General features: G+C 53.2%; 3 protein-coding genes across 4 annotated transcripts in view; all 3 read left to right on the forward strand.

The window, feature by feature from the left end:
* The first annotated feature begins 1339 nt into the window (after positions 1 to 1339).
* On the forward strand, positions 1340 to 2481 carry NKG7 (natural killer cell granule protein 7). Its single transcript, XM_032264572.1, has 4 exons — positions 1340 to 1725; positions 1801 to 1947; positions 2034 to 2168; positions 2273 to 2481. The coding sequence occupies exons 1-4, from the start codon at positions 1569 to 1571 to the stop codon at positions 2329 to 2331; spliced, it is 498 nt and encodes a 165-aa protein (XP_032120463.1). The 5' UTR covers positions 1340 to 1568; the 3' UTR covers positions 2332 to 2481.
* A 2401-nt stretch (positions 2482 to 4882) lies between these two features.
* CLDND2 (claudin domain containing 2) lies at positions 4883 to 7219 on the forward strand. Of its 2 annotated transcripts, XM_032264570.1 has the most exons (4): positions 4883 to 5805; positions 6191 to 6331; positions 6609 to 6728; positions 6956 to 7078. In XM_032264570.1, the coding sequence occupies exons 1-4, from the start codon at positions 5637 to 5639 to the stop codon at positions 7027 to 7029; spliced, it is 504 nt and encodes a 167-aa protein (XP_032120461.1). In that variant the 5' UTR covers positions 4883 to 5636; the 3' UTR covers positions 7030 to 7078. The 2 variants fall into 2 exon arrangements, with proteins under 2 accessions (XP_032120461.1, XP_032120460.1); XM_032264569.1 differs by having other exon boundaries at positions 4883 to 6331; positions 6956 to 7219.
* A 492-nt stretch (positions 7220 to 7711) lies between these two features.
* The window catches only part of ETFB (electron transfer flavoprotein subunit beta), a 10909-nt gene continuing 600 nt past the window's right edge, over positions 7712 to 18020 (forward strand). The window contains exons 1-5 of the mRNA XM_032264571.1: positions 7712 to 7856; positions 11167 to 11325; positions 11516 to 11674; positions 13275 to 13337; positions 17185 to 17343. Of these exons, the coding sequence (XP_032120462.1) occupies positions 7800 to 7856; positions 11167 to 11325; positions 11516 to 11674; positions 13275 to 13337; positions 17185 to 17343 (597 nt within the window). The 5' untranslated portion in view covers positions 7712 to 7799. The remainder of the gene's footprint in view (positions 7857 to 11166; positions 11326 to 11515; positions 11675 to 13274; positions 13338 to 17184; positions 17344 to 18020) is intronic.

The following is an 18020-nucleotide window of genomic DNA, read 5'->3' on the forward strand; positions in this document are numbered from 1 at the left end:
GTGTCACTGCACTCCAGCCTGGGCTACAGAGCAAGACTCCATCTCAAAAAAAAAAAAAAAAAAAAAAAAAAAAAGAACTGCCAATAGGGAGAAACCCCATCTCTAGTAAAAATACAAAATTAGTCAGGTGAGGTCGCACAAAAACAAACAAACAAACAAAAACTGCCTGAGACTGGATAATTTGTAAAGGAAAGAGGCTTCATTGATTCACAGTTCTGCATGGCTGGGGAGGCCTCAAGAAACTTACAGTCATGGTGGGAGGCGAAGGGGAAACAAGGCACCTTCTTTACAGGGTGGCAGGAAGACGTGCCAAGCGAAGGCAGGAGGAGCCTCTCATAAAACCATCATATCCCGTGAGAACTCACTCACTAGCACGAGAACAGCATGGGGGAAGCCGTCCCCATGATTCAATTACCTCCACATGGTCTCCACCTAGACACGCATGAATTATGGGGATGCAATTCAAGATGAGATTTGGGTAGGGACACAAAGCCTAACCACATCACCCTGTTTCACAGAGCTCAGGTTTTCCTGGGCTTTCTTCCTGGGCTGTGGCACCTTCACCTTATACCTGCTCATAGGTGAAGTGTTGCCAGGACCTGATGTTGGTGTAGATGGAAGAAGCTAGCGTTTGGAGGGCTGGAGAACCTTGGACTGAAGTCCTTATGTCCCCCAACGCCCCCTAAGCCCCCAGTCCTGGTGATAAAGGCCACCTCTGGAGCCCCCACCCAAGCAGAGATGCCACTGAATTCATTAATCAGATGAGGATGTGGGTATGTCTGCAACTCTGCAAACCTTTCAGAATTGTGATTCTCTGCTGTTTACCTGTCCTTAGCATATGTTCTAAACTGGGGCCCAGGATTCTGAGCTTCTGCCCACCCCTTCCTCCCTCAGGACCTGGAGCTCGAGCCCCCACTTCCTTCCTCCTTAAGCCCCAGGAGTTCTAACTCCCAAGTCCCCTCCTTTAGCAGAGACCCTAGACTTGGGGCCTTCCCCTTCCAGAATGGAGGACTGCAGAACCCACAGGAAAGTATGACACATCCCCAACTGTCCCCTCTGGCCACATCTCCCCACCCACTTAACGCAAACCCTCGCCTGGCTGGCTTCCTCCCACCTCAGGGCCCCCAAGCCTCTCTCTATCTCTCACCTCTTCCTGGAAGCCCCCACTTGGTGTTGAGGGCTCCACGGGTGTGAGCCATAGAACCTGTGACAGAGGCAAGTTCTAAACCACCACCCAAACCACTGACAATCTGACACCCTCCGTGTCCTCCCCCACCACACATGAAGGAGGGAACCGGACCCCAGGGAGGGGAGGGAGGACGTTGCCTGTGCAATCCAGGAAGGGAGGGTATGTGAAAAGTCAGCTACCGGGAACTGTGTGAAACCAAACCAGCCTTATTTGACAAAGCACAGGACCCCTCGCTGCCCCAAGACTACTTCCTGGTCTCTCTTTCTTGAGCTCAGAGGACCCAGGAGTCCAGGTGCACAGCCTCCTCCTCTCTGAGATTCAAGAGTCTGATCAGCAGCCTCTTCCTCCGCCAGGACCCAGAAGCCCCAAGCTTACCCTCATGGAGCCCTTCCGGTCCCTGTCCCTGCTTACAGGCTCCCTGGGCCTGATTTTCTGCCTGATTGCTTTGAGCACCGATTTCTGGTTTGTGGCTGAGGGTCCCACCTTCTCAGCTCACTCGGGCCTCTGGCCAAATGGGCATGGGAACCCCGTAGCAGGTAAGGGGAGTGGGTGTCCTGGGGTGGGCGAGGGTTGCCAGAGGAGATGGATGCTCAGTGGTCTCCCCCGATCAGGTTACATCCACGTGACGCAGAGCTTCAGCATCCTGGCTGCCCTGTGGGCCCTGGTGTCCGTGAGCTTCCTGGTCCTGTCCTGCATCCCCTCATTGTCTGCTCCAGGCCGAGGCCCCCTTATCTCAACCATCACAGCCTTTGCTGCAAGTAAGGACTCTGAAGTGCAATGGGGCATCGGGAGCCAGTGAATTCCTGCCAAGGGACTGAGCCATCTTTCTTGTCCTTGTCTCCAGCCCTCTCTATGGTAGTGGCCATGGCGGTGTATACCAGTGAGCGGTGGAATCAACCTCAAGACCCCCAGATCCAGACCTTCTTCTCCTGGTCCTTCTACCTGGGCTGGGTCTCAACTATCTTCTTGCTCTGCACAGGTGACTATCCTGCTCACTGCCCTGGGGAGCTTGGGAGGGCCCAGCTGGGGGCGCTGAGGATGGAGGGCAGGGGGCAAGTGCTTAAATGCTTTCTGACCACCCAGGTTCTCTGAGTCTAAGTGCTCACTGTGGTGGCCCCAGGCCCGGCTATGAAACCTTGTGAGTGGAAGGCAAGAACGGCAAGCTGAGTTTTGAGCGCTGTATTCCAAAGGCCTCATCTGGAGCCTCGGGAAAGTCTGGCCCCACATCTGTCCCGCCCTTCCCCAGCCACTCCTGTTTTTTCATTCATTCAACAAAATTTGGCTGGACTCTGGTTATTCTGAGATTAATTCTGCCAAGATGTAAGCCAACCATCTGCCAGCTCCATGGTGGGTGAGGCCAGGCACCCAGGGAAGGTGAGGGCCCACCAGGCTGACCACCTGCAGGGCGCTCCTGCCCAGGAAGAGAGCCAGCCTGTGTCTGTCTCTCCCCCTCTCCAGTGCTTTTCTTTCTCCTGGTGTCTTTCTCCCTTTAGCCGGCTCTCTTTCCTTCTCTATCCCTCTCTGATTTTGTCCCACTTGCCAGAACTCGGTCCTCTTTGCACATTTCCCCATGTTGGGGACACTGGCACATGCCAGACCCAGATGCTGCCCACCACGGGCTCAGTCTGTGAGGCAGTGGGGAGGAGGCACTTACAGACCAGAAGCAGCTAATACTGGCCAGACAGCAGGCCCAGTGCAGGCAGGACGCTGGAACAAGACTGACCATATTGTGGAGGGATGGAGATGACTTTTCCGGAGAGAGAATGTTTAGGAGCTTCTTAAGGGCCAGAAAAAGGAAATATCCAGGAAGAGGGACCCAAAGATGGATGCACAGAAAGGTCAAGAATCTTGTGGGGATAAAGAATGATAATTTATGGTCAGGATATTGAATGTAGGGGACAGGGGATGGAAAAGGAAGAGGGAGAGGCAGCTGGGGGCTCCGGCCTCTAATGTCACACTGGACTGTCTCCCGAGTGTGATGGGGAGTTTGGAGAAAACTGGGCATGAGTTTTCTCCCAGTGTCAGCTCTGGGTGCCAGAAAGACTCCCCTGTAGACCTGGAGGGGAGGCCAGAAGGTCAGGGAGGAACATGGCAATGTAGTAGGTGAGACAGGACAAGGCCTGACCTGGGACCAGGAAAGGAGGGAATGAGCCAGACAGATTCAAGGGCAGGAGGAGCAGGACTTGAGGACCCAAGGCTTTTCAGGGTGAGAAGCGAGAAGAGGGCAAGGACAGTGCTCAAGTGTCGGGATCGATGAACTGGATGGGACGGCAGGGCCATCCCTCTTATGGTGGAAGACACTGCGCTCAGTTGGGATATGGTTAACTGTTAAGGCCCTGAGGGGCAGCCAGGAGCAGAACTTGAGTCTGGGGCTCACGGGAGATACCTTGGGTTGGAGATGGAGTTTGGGAGGCTGTGAGAGCTTTAAGCAGCACTGAAGCTTTGGCAGTGAGGAGGCTTTCCTGGCAAGGGAGTGCAGGGTGCAGCTTCAAGGGATACCCAGATTTACAAGTGAAGGGGCAGAGGAACAGAAGTCTGCACTAAGACAGCTGGGGCCTGGAGAGCTTCTGGGATGCCTGGAATGTCAAGGAAAGAGACTTTTGTTTTTTCTTTTGTTTTTGTTGGAGTGCAATGGTGTGACTTCAGCTCACTGCAACCTCCACCTCCTGGGTTCAAGTGATTCTCCTGCCTCAGCTTCCCAAATAGCTGGGATTACAGGCACCCGCCATCATGCCTGGCTAACCTAATTTTTGTATTTTTTTTCTTTTTTGAGACGGAGTTTCGCTCTTGTTACCCAGGCTGGAGTGCAATGGCGCGATCTCGGCTCACCGCAACCTCCACCTCCTGGGTTCAGGCAATTCTCCTGCCTCAGCCACCCGAGTAGCTGGGACTACAGGCACGCGCCACCACGCCCAGCTAATTTTTGTATTTTTAGTAGAGACGGAGTTTCACTATGTTGACCAGGATGGTCTCGATCTCTTGACCTCGTGATCCACCCACCTCGGACTCCCAAAGTGCTGGGATTACAGGCTTGAGCCACCGCACCCGGCCTTTTTCTTTTTTTTTGAGACAGAGTTTCACTCTTGTTGTCCAGGCTGGAGTGCAATGGCATGATCTTGGCTCGTTGCAACCTCTGCTTCCTGGGTTCAAGCGATTCTCCTGCCTCAGCCTCCCAAGTAGCTGGGATTGTAGGCATATACCACCACGCCTGGCTAGTTTTGTAATTTTAGTAGAGACAGGGTTTCACCATGTTGGTGAACTCCCGACCTCAGGTGATCCATCCACCTTGTCCTCCCAAAGTGCTGGGATTACAGGCGTGAGCCACCGTGCCTGGCTAATTTTTGTATTTTTAGGAGAGATGGGATTTTGCCATGTTGGTGAGGCTTGTCTGAAACTCCTGACCTCAGGTGATTCGCCCGCCTCAGCCTCCCAAAGTGCTAGGATTACAGGCGTGAGCCACAGTGTGCCTGACCAAGGGAAGAGAAGTTTCTAAGAAAGGGCTAGGAGTGGTGGCTTAAACCCATAATGTCAGCATTTGGGGAGGCTGAGGTAGGAGGATTGCTTGAGCCCAGGAGTTTGAGACCAGCAACATAGCAAGTTTGGGCAACATAGCAAGACCCCATCTCAACAAAAAATCTTAAGAAAATTAGCCAGGCATGATGGCACATGCCTGTAGTCCCAGCTACTCATGAGGCTGAGGCAGGAGGATTCCTGGAACCCAGGAGTTCAAAGCTGCAGTGAGCTGTAATGGTGCCACTGCACTCCAGGCTGGGAGAGAGAGACACCCTCTCTAAAAAAAAACAATAAAAGAAAGACTTGGCCTACCATGTAATGGCCCTCAAGCTGCCCCCAGAGCTGCTGTCTGATTCTGAGCTGTCACTCAGTTGAGAGTTACTGGGGTGTATGTGTACTGATGGTGGGGGGAGTGATTATCCCTTTAAACAATCACTAGGGGAGGGGGTTCTGGAACCCCCTGCCTCACAGAGACCCAGCCTCCCTCCCCCCATCTCTCTGGGCTCTGTTTGTCTAAGGAGACCTGGGGCCCTGGGTGTGAGTCACTTAGGTGGGTGTATGTGGAGGGGTGTCTGGGGAGGGTACTGAACAGGCTGAAGGGGCATTCTGCTGTGTGGGAGGTCTCTGGGAAGACAGGTTGCTCACGGCAAAGCCTGTGGTGAAGGTCTCAGAGGCCTCTCAGGGGAAGTCTCAGGGTCCCCAGTAAGGAGAACAAGGGAGGAGATTGTGGGTCCCCAGAAAGGGTTGTTGAGGGAGGGGCCTGGGGCACCCGTGGAACTGAAGGAGGGGGTCTTCAGGTCCCCAGAAGCAGGGGCCTCAGGCAGGAGTGCTAGGGGAGAAGTGTGGAGAAGGCGGGCTCCTAAGCTGGGGGCCTGGGGTGGGAAGGGCCTCGGCCCATCCTGCCCTTGTGGCCCCCGGCTGCAGCCTCAGTGGCATGGGGGTGAAGCGGAGCCTCCAGAGCGGGGGCATTCTGCTCAGCCTCTTGGCCAACGTCCTCATGGTGCTCTCCACGGCCACCAACTACTGGACTCGCCAACACGAGGGCCACAGTGGCCTGTGGCAGGAATGCAACCACCGCGTTTGCTCCAACATCCCCTGCCAGAGTGAGGAGGCTCGGCCCGCCCTGATGTCAGACGGCACTTCAGACCCCCAGGGCTCGGGACACAGGGCTGGGCCCACCGCAAGGCACCCGCCACTTCCATCCCGTGCTCAGATGCAGCTGTCCCTCCTCGACCGAGGCAGCCACGAACCCCTCCCTCAGGCTTGTGGGCTTATCCCCGAACCCCTTCCCATCCCGGTAGCGGCAGTAACCGCAGGTCCTGATGTGACCTCCAAGGCCCGGTCCAAACGCCTGACTCCAGGTCGGGGAAGCCGGACTCCAGGCCAAGTACCGGGTGGGGGGAGGAGCCAGGAGAGCTTCCGGTTGCGGCCGAAGCCGTCGCGGCTGGGGGCGGTCCCCGCGGGGGCTGAGGCGCCCACTCTCCTCAGCCACGCTGGCCGTGACAGCGGCGTGCATGGTGCTGGCGGCGGGCTTCGGCGTGGTGGGCATGGTGTTGGGACTGTGGATTCGGTGGCACGAGGGCGAGTCGCGGCGGGGCCAGACCACAAGCGCCTTCCTCTTCCTCGGCGGTGAGACGGAGGCGGGGGTGGGCCGGGGGTGATGGAGGGGCCTGGGTACCAGGGGCGGGGCTTGAGGAATGCCGCCGGGACTCAAGGGGCGGGGCTGGAAGAAGCCGCGAAATGGGGGCGGGGCTCGAGATGGAGTTCAGAAGCCGGAGGCGCCAGGGCCAGAGGCGGGGCTGAGAGGGAATAGGCGTGGCCTGACAGAAGGGGGCGGGTCTGAATGGGCGTGGCTTGGGTGCAGGCCCACTTGGCCCAGCTCACACGGCGGCTGGGCGGGGCCCAGGACTGCTGCTGCTGACAGCCTTGATAGGCTACACGGTGAAGAACACGTGGAAGAACAACGTCTTCTTCTCCTGGTCCTATTTTTCTGGGTGGCTGGCCTTACCCTTCTCAATTCTCGCGGGTAACGTGGACAGCGGGAAGAGGGTGGAGGAGGCTACCCAGAAGGCTCCCCAGCTGCCCTTCCAGGAAACCCCGGGGACCTCTCAGGGACTCCCTAACACACTCGCGACTCCCACAGACCCGGCAGAGACCCCCTTGGAGCCCCAAAGCCCCAGTCCCAGGGGCACGCCTGGCCATCCGCCCCAGGGCCCACCTTCCTCTCCCTGCCCCGCGCTCCCGTCCCCCCAGGCGTCTGCTTTCTACTGGCAGACATGATCGTGCAGAGCACCGACGCCATCAGAGGATTCCCCGTGTGTCTGTGACCGTATCCTGCCTGGGGCAGAATAAAGGAACGGCTTTTTTTGTTTTTTAGCGCCGCGGTTCCGCGTGCTTTTGTGGGGGTCGTGGGGACGCAGGCACGGGGTTGCATAGAGGCTCAGGGAGGACTCAAGGATATGAACCTATAGGGAACGTGGTGACACGAGTGACATGGATTGGGATGGGAACAGGGACATCGGGGAGGGGAGGGGCCAGGAGGGGACGTGGGCTTTTGGAGAGGTTGTGGAGAGGCTGTGGGGACGTCATGAAGATGAAGTGGAGACACGAACAGGGGAGGATACGGATATGGAAGGGACAAGGAACACGGGGATGGAGAGTGGAGAGACCGACACGAGAGGACTCAGAGGAGTGGGAACAAGAGCACCGCAACTTGGAGAGGTCGGGAAGAAGTGGGGGATCTGGAGGGAGAGAGTAGATCCGGGGACACTGGGAAACGTTTATAGGACCAGGAGGATCCCCACTCCGGGCGCGCTTCCCTCTAGTGCACGACCTTTCCCCTAGTTCCCTGCCCCTCCCCCTCCGCCAGGCCTTGCCCTCCGGCTCCGGGTCCAGTGGGCTCCCGGATTGGTTTGCGTTGCTTGCCACACCGCCCTTCCTTCCGGCCTCTCGATTGGTCCTCTGTGGGGGGGCGGGCTCTGCAGCTGTCGACTGGCTGACCGTGCCGCGCGCAGGCGCAGAGAGGGGCAGGGGGCGGGGCGTCTGGACGGAGCGGCGGAGGGTGCGGGTTGACCCTGTAGGTGGCTGTGGCTGGAAGATGGCGGAGCTGCGCGCGCTTGTTGCTGTCAAGAGGGTCATCGACTACGCTGTGAAGGTGACCGGGTCCCCCTCTCCCACATCCCCAAGTCCCGCAGCCGTGTGCTTCCGGGGCCACGAGCGCACACTAGGTGGGGGTCTTCTTGTAACCTCCGACCTCTGCCGCTCTAACCCCCAAACGTCAAAGTCACACCTAGGGGCAAAAATCAAAGACTGAAGTTCTGCCATTCGATCCCTCCGGGGTCACGGCCCTGTTCTCTTTTCCGTGGTTCTGGACTCACTTTCTTGATAACTGTTCAGAGCGAGTTGCTTTCTCCATTTCTTACCCACTGGAAGAAGTCATGGTCCCTGTTTAACGCACGGAGAAACTGAGGCACAGAGCGGTCACCCACCTAAAGAAGGGCAGAGCCGAGTTCTATCCAGGTTCCTCTGACTTCACTCACTGGGCTGCATTGCCTACCATTGGGCTATTACCCGAAATGTTCTATAGTGGGAGTCAGACAGGGCACTGTAGCTGCCTTCCACCCTCCATACCCACAGCGTGAGCCAGGAGGCTCTAGCTAGGGAGAGAGAAGTGTGTTTGCTAGAGATGAAAGGTCAAAGAACCAACCTGACTGAGCTGAGGAGTAGCTCACATTCTCCATGAAAGAGGTGGGAAGGGCACCTTCTGAGCGCCTGGCTTGTCCCCAGAGGGAAGCTGGTGTGGGCAGAGGTGAATCAGACACGGTCTCTCAGGCCCATCTCTCTCAATGCTTGGCCTGAACTGGACTGAAGATGGTGACTGTCCGTCCATGTCTGTCCTTCCCATAATCCTGGGCTCTTACCTCCGTGTTCCCAGCATTGCCTAGTACTGGGCCTGGCACCCTGGAGGCCTCAGGGTGGGTGAAACCAGGGTCACAAAGTTGACAGTGATACTTCCTCTGCCTGTCTTGGGAGTGGGCTGCGGAAGAGGGTATAGGAGCCAGACCTGGACATGAAAGCATCAGTGATCATAGCAGATAGCATTTAGTGGGTACTTACATGCCAGGCATCGTTCCAGGTCCTTTGCAGAGATTAACTCATTCAGTCCTTTCAGTGACCTCTGCATTATTAATCCCATTGGATGGGTGAGGAAACAGCCCTGTGGAGGTTGTTAGTTGCCAGATCTCCCAGCCAGTAAGTGGCAGTTAGGATCAAAATCTGGGTAAGTCTAGCTCCAGACTGCTCTCCCATCTCCACTCAATGCCCCCCGTCCTAATACACCTCTGGCAGCACATGACAGGGATGTCGCCTTCAGCCCTTTTGAGACACATTCCTTTTGGGGTCCTGGGACCCGACACTTGGTTTCCTCTCCCTTCTGACTGTTCATTACTGTCACATCTTTGGACTCCCACAGCTCCCTGGGCCTCCTCTCTCTATCCCAGCCCTGGCCTTCCCCGCCTGGCATGTCTGGGATTGGATCTGTCTCCCCTACCGTGCAGGCCCACGTTTGACTCAGCTCTGGTCCCAGCGTCACTCAGCACAGAGCCTGGCACATGGCTGTCTCTGCTGTACTCAGGGAAGCGTGAAGGCAGCGTTGAATCAGCTCCTGTCCTTTCCAGAGCGGGTTGCTGCCTTCCTCTCTCGCAGTGCCCCAGGGCTCCGTGACTCGCTGGATGTGTCTGTTGATGTCCTTTTCAGAACAAATAAATGATTCAGACCCTGCCAGCTTCCTCAACATCGGATTCGAACTGGGCACCATCCCATCCCCTTTCCCTTCTCCTCCCAAAGCTGTCAGTTCTCCACCCCCCACCCTTCCGGCCCTATAGTCTCTTGGTCTCATTGTCTCGCAGGTTCTCCCTGGCTCCAAGTCTCTCCCTCTCAGCCCACCTCTACCCAGCCGTAGGGGTCTTTCTGCACCTAGAGCTGACCTTGCCCTCCCCTGATCCCAGCTTGCCTATGGCTCCCCAGCACCCTCAGGACAGAGTCCCAGCCCCTCTGCCTGGCATTTGGGACCGATTGTGGTTCGGCCTCCTATTCATAGTCTGCTTCAGCCATCCATGTCCCTCCTTGGACCCTCCCTTACCTCTTGTGTTTCTGCCGGTGTGACATGCTCCTCCTGTCTTGACAGAGGAGGCTGTGGCTCACCCATTCCATGCCTTATTCCAGCACCACCCTCCTCTCTCTGCTGCCTGTCCTTTGTCCTGCCCAACTCCAACTCATGGATTATATCAAAATCTAGTGATTCTCGGCTGGGCATAGTGGCTCATACCTGTAATCCCTGCATTTTGGGAGGCCGAGGTGAGTGGATCAGTTGAGGTCAGGAGTTCAAGACCAGCCTGGCCAACATGGTGAAACCCTCTCTCTACTAAAAATAAAAAAATTAGCCAGGCATGGTGGTGTACCTGTGATCCCAGCTACTCGGGAGTCTGAGGCAGGAGAATTGCTTGAACCTACCCTTATACTGCAGTGGCATTTGTGAAACAGGTCAAGGTCACTGGTCATGTTGTCTAAGGTGTTATCCGAGCTCATTGCCTCACAACCAAGAGAATTAAAGAGCATGAACCACCCAAAGCGTGAGTTTGGAGCGAAAGTTTAATAAGCAAAAGAAGTTTTTACAGTTGAATCCAAAACTTTTGTAAGACACTCCTCTCGTCTCTGCAGCTGTTTGAGTATCTTATCTGTAAAGCTATCTGTGTAACTCTCCCTTATCTATGTAGTTGTGGGTGTGTCTCTAGGCAAGCCCAAGGGTTTGTTTTAGGTAAGCCCCGCCCCGTCCCTTTGCAAGTTCCCATGGAGCCCACCATATATATGCCTGAAAAGGGGTGGAACTTTTCCTGGGAGCCCATTAATCACACAAAGAACAAAAGCAGGATCTGTGCTGGATCCTGCCTGCTTATCTGTGCAGCTGCAGCCTGAGTTTTCTCCAGGCTTCTCTACTGTTGCCTGTAGCTATGATTTTTCAGGCAGGCTGCTTCTCCGAGTGCCAGGCTTTGCTGTCTACGTAACTGATTTTTCCTTTTCTTCTCATTTGTATTTATGTATCAGTGTGTTATGTCTTTATATACACTTGGGGATATGGTAAAATACACCTCTCACTGGGGGTTACTGTAAATACTGTAAATTTGAGAACCACTCTTTCAGGCCTGATAAGGAGCAGTGACAGATTAGGGATGGTCATGTCAGATGTCCCTGGTACCCAGGAATGTCTGGATAAGAGAAGAAGAGAGGGTGACCTGCCCCTGCCTACAAGCTCTAACGCAGCTTGTCCCTGAAGCTGTGACCCTGGACAAGGCCCTGCCCCTTTCCAGACTGTTGTCCCCCTCCAACCTGGGAGAGGGTTGGCACTCAGGCCCCCACCTTCTGGCCTATTTCCTCCTGACCCCGCCTTCTCCCCTCCTGCTGAGCAGATTCGAGTGAAGCCTGACAGGACGGGTGTGGTCACGGATGGTGTGAAGCACTCCATGAACCCCTTCTGCGAGATCGCAGTGGAGGAGGCTGTGCGGCTCAAGGAGAAGAAGCTGTTGAAGGAGGTCATCGCAGTCAGCTGTGGGCCTGCACAGTGCCAGGTGCTCAGAGTCGGGGAGGGTGCTGGTCTCCTGGGTCTGAGGGAGGAGGGCCTGGGGGCCTGGACTCGTGGGTCTGAGGGAGGAGGGGCTGGAAGCTAGACTCCTGGGTCTGAGGGAGGAGGGGATGGGGTCCAGATTCCTGGGTCCCTCTGGGGATAGTAGCCAAGTCAAGCTCCTCTGTCCTTGGCAGGAGACCATTCGTACCGCCCTGGCCATGGGTGCAGACCGAGGTATCCATGTGGAGGTGCCCCCTGCAGAAGCAGAACGCTTGGGTCCCCTGCAGGTGGCTCGGGTCCTGGCCAAGCTGGCAGAGAAGGAGAAGGTGGACCTGGTGCTGCTGGGCAAGCAGGTAGCTGGGTCAGCCCCTCCCTGTGCCCCTGCTCATCCGTGCTCAGGAGGAGGGTGGCGGGGATGTGGGGTGGGACAGCAGGTGACCAGGCCCAGGGCATTCAGCCACTCCAGGCTGAGCAGCTTGGACTTTGCTGTCCCTCCTGATAGAGAGTTTGAGCAGGAAGAACAGAGTCCCTCTAGGTGTTAGATCCTCCTGGGCCAGGCACGATAGCTCATGCCTGTAATCCCAGCACTTTGGGCTGCTGAGGTGGGCAGATCACTTGAGGTCAGGAGTTTGAAATCAGTGTGGCCAACATGGCAAAACCCTGTCTCTTCTAAAAATAGAAAAATTATCCAGGCGTGGTGGCAGGTGCCTATAATCCCAGGCAGGGCCTGGGTGGGGCTGCAGGGGCCCAGGTGTTGGCAACGTGGCCTTTGCAGCCCCCTGCATTTCCTGTGGGTCTTCTGTCCCACTTTGTCCTACTTGTCCTGGGCCAGGGACAGTTCCTGGGGCCAGGGCCTCCAGCTGGGGAAATGCCAGATGAACTGGTCAGGATGCTGTTTGTTCTAGGAAGCAGATTCAAAACTCAAACTAGCTTAAGCCAGAGAGCGGATTTATTATCTCATGTAAATCAGGTGCTTCAGGCACAGCTTGATCCAGAGTCCCACATGAGCTCTAGGCTCCCCTCTACCTTGGCTTCAATGTCTGCATCTCCAGGCTCAGATCCCACCAGCTCAGTGACCCCAGCAGAAAGAAAGGAGCCTCTTTGCCAAGTGCTCCAGCAAAGCTCCCAGGGTTGACTCTTCTTTGGTGAAGCTTGAGTAATGTGCCCCTCCCTGAATCAATCACTAGGATTAGGGCTAGGATGTCCTCGCCGGCCCAGATCCTGTTCATCCAACTGCCCAGGGGCCACATAGTGCAGGAATCCTGAGAAGCTTTATACAGAGGGCAGAGATTTGGTGACAGGGATGCCAGGTGACCCCACATGCCCCTGGACAAGTGGCTGCTTATCTCTGGGCCCAAGTGAGCGGATTGTTCTAGACATAAGTCAGTGAACTATGGCACATAGCTACCACTGATTTGTAAATAAAGCTTTATTGGAACATCACCACATGTGTTCATTTACATATTATTTATGGCTGCCTGTGTGCCACAGCAGCAGAGCTGAGTCATTGTGACAGACTGTATGACCTGCAAAGCCTAAAATATTTACTACATCTGTTCCACTATAGAAAAAGTTTACCAACCCGCTGGGTGTGGTGGCTCATGCCTGTAATCCCAGCACTTTGGGGTGCCAAGGGGGTGCGGATCATCCGAGGTCAGGAGTTTGAGACTAGCCTGGCCAACATGGTAAAACCCTGTCTCTACTGAAAATACAACAGTTAGCTGGGCATGGTAGTGTATGCCTGTAATCCCAGCTATTCAGGTAGCTGAGGCAGGAGAATTGCTTGAATCTGGAGGCAGAGATTGAAGTAAGCCAAGATTGCACCATTGCACTCCAGACTGGACAATAGAACAAGTCTCAAAAAGAAAAAAAAGAAAGAAAAACTAGACAAAGACCCGAATGGTCCATGAGCTCCATCGATTGTCATACAGTCTTCTGTCTCTCCCCATTCAGGCCATCGATGACGACTGTAACCAGACAGGGCAGATGACAGCTGGATTTCTTGACTGGCCACAGGTGAGGCCGGAGTGGGGAGCACTTGCTGAGGGCCAGGCCCTGATCCCTCCAATTTCATTTCTGCCTTAGGCCCTTTGCATTTGCTCTTCTTTCCTCCTGGAGCACTGTTCCCTCAGATTGCCTTGTGGCTTTCTTGTTCCTCTCCTTGAGGTCTCTGCTGAGGTATCACTTCTTCAAAGGGGCCTTTCTTGCCACCCTACATGAAATACTCATGCTCACCCCCTCAACTCCAGGTTCCCCAATCCCATCTATGCCAGTCCAATAGAAATGCAGGCTAGAGCCAGGCACCATGACTCATGCCTATAATCACTGCACTTTGGGAGGCCGAGGCAGGCAGATCACTTGAGGCCAGGAGACGAGACTGCAGTGAGTCATGATCATGCCAGTGGACTCCATCCTGGGTGAAAGAGGGAAACTGTCTCAAAAAAAAAAAAAAAAAAAAAAATGCAAGGCATATAGGCTAATTTAAAAATTTTCACAGCCACATAAAAAAGTAAAAAGGAACAGACAAAATTATTTTTAATAATGTTTTATTTCACCCTACTGTATCTAAAATATTATCATTTTAACATGTAATCAACATAAAAAATGTTAAGATTCCTATGTTCCACCAGCAATGGGGTTATGTCCTGACAAGCCCATCATAAATTGAAAGTATTATAACTCAAAGAATGCATTTAATATACTTAATCTCCCAAACGTCATAGCTGAGCCTAGTCTACATGTCACAGCACTTATGTTAGCCTACAGTGGGGTAAAATAATCTAACATAAAGCCTACTTTATAATAAAGTGCTAAATATCCCATGTAATTTATCAAATACTGTACTGGAACTAAAAAATGGAATGGTTGGGCCGGGCGCGGTGGCTCACGCCTGTAATCCCAGCACTTTGGGAAGCCGAGGTGGGTGGATCACGAGGTCAAAAGATCGAGACCATCCTGGTCAACATGGTCAAACCCCGTCTCTACTAAAAATACAAAAAATTAGCTGGGCATGGTGGCGCATGCCTGTAATCCCAGCTACTCAGGAGGCTGAGGCAGGAGAATTGCCTGAACCCAGGAGGTGGAGGTTGCGGTGAGCCGAGATCGCGCCATTGCACTCCAGCCTGGGTAACAAGAGTGAAACTCCGTCTCAAAAAAAAAAAAAAAAATGGAATGGTTGTGCCGGGCATGGTGGCTCACGCCTGTAATCCTAGCACTTTGGGAGGCCGAGGTGGGTGGATCACCTGAGGTCAGGAGTTCAAGACAAAAATGGAATGGTTGTATGGGTACTGGAAGTATGGTTTCTACTGAATGTTTACCATTGCCATGCCCTTTGAACACTGAAAAGTCTTTAATTCATACCATCGTAAGTCAGGGACCACCTGTATTTTACGTATTTTGGATTTTCTTTGTATTAAGCCTTCAAAATTCGGCATATATTTTATATTTACAGCAAATCGCAATTCGTGTGCTAAATTTCTTTTTTCTTTTTTTTTTTTTTTTGAAACAGAGTCTTCTCTGTTACCCAGGCTGGAGTGTAGTGGCACGATCTTGGCTCACCATAACCTTTGCCTCCCAGGCTCAAGCGATTCTCCTGCCTCAGCCTCCTGAGTAGCTGGGTTTACAGGTGTGTGCCACCATGCCCAGCTAATTTTTGTATTTTTAGTAGAGATGGGGTTTCACCATGTTGGTCAGGCTGGTCTCAAACTCCTGACCTCATGATCCGCCTGCCTCAGCCTCCCAAAGTGCAGAGACTGTAATTCCATGAGCCATATGCCTGGCCAGGTGCTAAATTTCCATGAGAAAACACGTTCCTAAAGATGACAGTTGAAATAGATTCATACACCCAAATTGTTCAAAACAAACTTAAAAGTTTTCCAGTAACTGCGTTGGGTATCAGTTTTTTGTTTTTTGTTTTAAAACAGCTTTATTGAGTTATCATTGACCTATAATAAACTGCACATATCTATGTTCTATAATTTTTTAAGTTTGCTTTTCTTAAAAACAAAGCAATTTTATTTAGAGATGGGGTCTACTATGTTTCCCAGGCTGGTTTTGATTCTCTGGGCTCAAGCAATCTACTCATCTCAGCCCTCCAAAATTTGATAAGTTTTGATACGTGTTACATCCATAAAATCATCACCACAGTCATGATCATATATCTTGAATTATCAGCATTTATTTATTTATTTATTTATTTTTATTTTTTTGAGATGGAGTCTTATTCTGTCTCCAGGCTTTAGTGCAGTGGCATGATCTTGGCTCACTGCAGCCTCCACCTCCTGAGTTAAGTGATTTTCTTGCTTCAGCCTCCTGAGTAGGTTGGATTACAAGTGTGCATCACCATGCCTGGATAATTTTTTTTTTTTTTTTGAGATGGAGTCTAGCTCTGTCGCTCAGGCTGGAGTGCAGTGGCACAATCTCAGCTTACTGCAACCTCCACCTCCTGGGTTCAAGTTATTCTCCTGCCTCAGCCTCCCAAGTAGCTGGGATTACAGGTGCTCACCACCACACCCAGCTAATTTTTTTGTATTTTTAGTAGAGATGTGGCTTCACTGTGCTGGACAGGTTGGTCTTGAACTCCTGACCTTATGATCTGCCCACCTCAGCCTCCCAAAGTGCTGGGATTACAAACGTGAGCTGCTGCACCCAGCCAATTTTTGTATTTTTAGTAGAGACAGGGTTCGCCATGTTGGCCAGGCTGGTCTTGAACTCCTGACCTCAAGTGATCTGCCTGCCTTGGCCTCTCAAAGTGCTGGGATTACAGGCATGAGCCACTGTACCTGGTCTAATTATCAGTATTTAAATGTAAATAAAATTTAAAAGTCCATTCCTCAGCTGCACTGGCCCCATTTCAAGTGCTGGGCAGCCACATGCGGCCAGGAGCTACTGGATGGGACAACACATTGAAGACCATTATCCTGTTTTATCTTCAAAGCATTTATCACTGTCAGACCAGTGTCTCCAAAATTGCCCCCTTCTTGCTCTCATGTGCGTTATTTTCTTCTTCTTCCTTCTGATCTGAACTGATCTCATTTGTGTGTATGTATTTCCCTGGTGACTGGTGGTCCTCCTTGGCGGAATATGAGCCCACCCAAGCTGGTGCTTCACTGGTCATGTTCATGGTGTGTCTCTAGGGGCAGGCTCATAAGGGCACTACGGGGAGGCTCCGAATGAAGAAATGTGATGTTCACACTAGGACCTGAAAGATGTGTCTAGTTAATAAGTGGACAGGGAGAGCAGGTCGTTAGACAAAGAGGAGTGTAGCTGATGTCAGTTACCAGGGGAGGAAATGTTGATTCAGGACTGAGAGGCAAAGGGACCTGGCCAGAGGATGGGGTCCCAGAAGGTGGTTTAAGGATCAATGTGGGTACACACAGTTGTGTTGTCAGCCCAGTGGAGGGGCCTCACGGGGCGCTGTTGGGAGCCAGATTGTCAGCTTTTGGATTTATCAGCTGTGGGTGGCAGTGAGTACGTAACTCAGCATCTTGCTGCCTCAGTTTTCTTCATCTGTAAAGCAGGGATAATAACATTTACCTCATAGAGTTCCTATGAGGATTTGATGATTTGACAGGTCAGTTGCTTAGCATAGGTCCCGGAACTCAGAAATGTCCACTGTTAGGAAGGCTGGGGGGCCTCACTGGCACATCAGGACATAGGACATCAGGACGTACATCATGGGTCCCAGGGAAAGGAAAGACACCCCCAGGTGTTCGAGATCGATTCCGAATCTCATGGGACCCTGCATTGTTCGCTTCCTCATTCATTCACTTGTCCGTTCATGTATTCAGTAGTGGCATAAGCATACTGCTCGGGCCAAACCTGAAAACCTCACCCACTCTCCTCCGACACTGTCCCTCCCCAGGGCACATTCGCCTCCCAGGTGACGCTGGAGGGGGACAAGTTGAAAGTAGAGCGGGAGATTGACGGGGGCCTGGAGACCCTGCGCCTGAAGCTGCCGGCCGTGGTGACGGCCGACCTGAGGCTCAACGAGCCCCGCTATGCCACGCTGCCCAACATCATGGTGAGCCCCTGGCTGGTGGGCACTGAGGGCCTGGGGGTGGCAAGCACGTTGCAAGTTCAGTGCCCCCTGGTGGTTGGATGCGAGGAGGGAAGGATCCACGGGAGGTTTTGTGCAAAGGAAGCCGTCACCTGGTCATTTGGCTGATAGAGAGGGTTTGTTGGGTCATCTCTGCCAATACTGAGAGTTAATGGGTGCTGCTTTGGCTAACAGGGAGGGCTTGCTGGTATCTAGGCCAGTAGAAAGGCTTCACTGGGCAGCAGAAAGTGTTCCCTTTGTCATTCCCGCCAGTGGAACAAGTTCATTGGGTCATCTTGGCAAATAAAGAGGATTCACTGGGTCATCTTGGTTCATCAGGGAGGGACCCCTTGGTAATCTTTGCTGATGTGAAGTTATCATCTTGGCTAATTAGTAAGGATGCATGGGGTCTCTTGGCTAACAAGGAGAGATCACTAATCATGGCCAGTAGGCTGGGTTCACTGGATCATCTTGACCAATATTAAGAATTTAGCGGGTCATCTCAGCCAACAGGGAGGGTTCCTTGGATCCTCTCAGCCAATGGGAAGAGTGCAATGAGTCATTGCAGCCATTACAGAGTGTTCACTACATCATCTCAGCCTATAGGGAGGGTTCACTGCATCATCTCAGCCTATAGGGAGAGTTCACTGCATCATCTCAGC

This window comes from Sapajus apella, unplaced genomic scaffold (genome assembly GCF_009761245.1).
Source record: "Sapajus apella isolate SASKATOON/1434 unplaced genomic scaffold, GSC_monkey_1.0 scaffold144, whole genome shotgun sequence".
Classification (NCBI taxonomy): Eukaryota; Metazoa; Chordata; class Mammalia; order Primates; family Cebidae; genus Sapajus; species Sapajus apella.

Excerpts from the sequence above, each read along its gene's own strand:
- NKG7 (XM_032264572.1), top strand. The coding sequence starts at position 1,569 with ATGGAGCCCTTCCGGTCCCTGTCCCTGCTTACAGGCTCCCTGGGCCTG. Across the intron at positions 1,726-1,800 it reads GCATGGGAACCCCGTAGCAG|GTTACATCCACGTGACGCAG; the intron begins GTAAGGGGAGTG and ends TCCCCCGATCAG. Across the intron at positions 1,948-2,033 it reads CATCACAGCCTTTGCTGCAA|CCCTCTCTATGGTAGTGGCC; the intron begins GTAAGGACTCTG and ends CCTTGTCTCCAG.
- CLDND2 (XM_032264569.1), top strand. The coding sequence starts at position 5,637 with ATGGGGGTGAAGCGGAGCCTCCAGAGCGGGGGCATTCTGCTCAGCCTC. Across the intron at positions 6,332-6,608 it reads CGCCTTCCTCTTCCTCGGCG|GACTGCTGCTGCTGACAGCC; the intron begins GTGAGACGGAGG and ends GGCGGGGCCCAG. Across the intron at positions 6,729-6,955 it reads ACCCTTCTCAATTCTCGCGG|GCGTCTGCTTTCTACTGGCA; the intron begins GTAACGTGGACA and ends CCGTCCCCCCAG.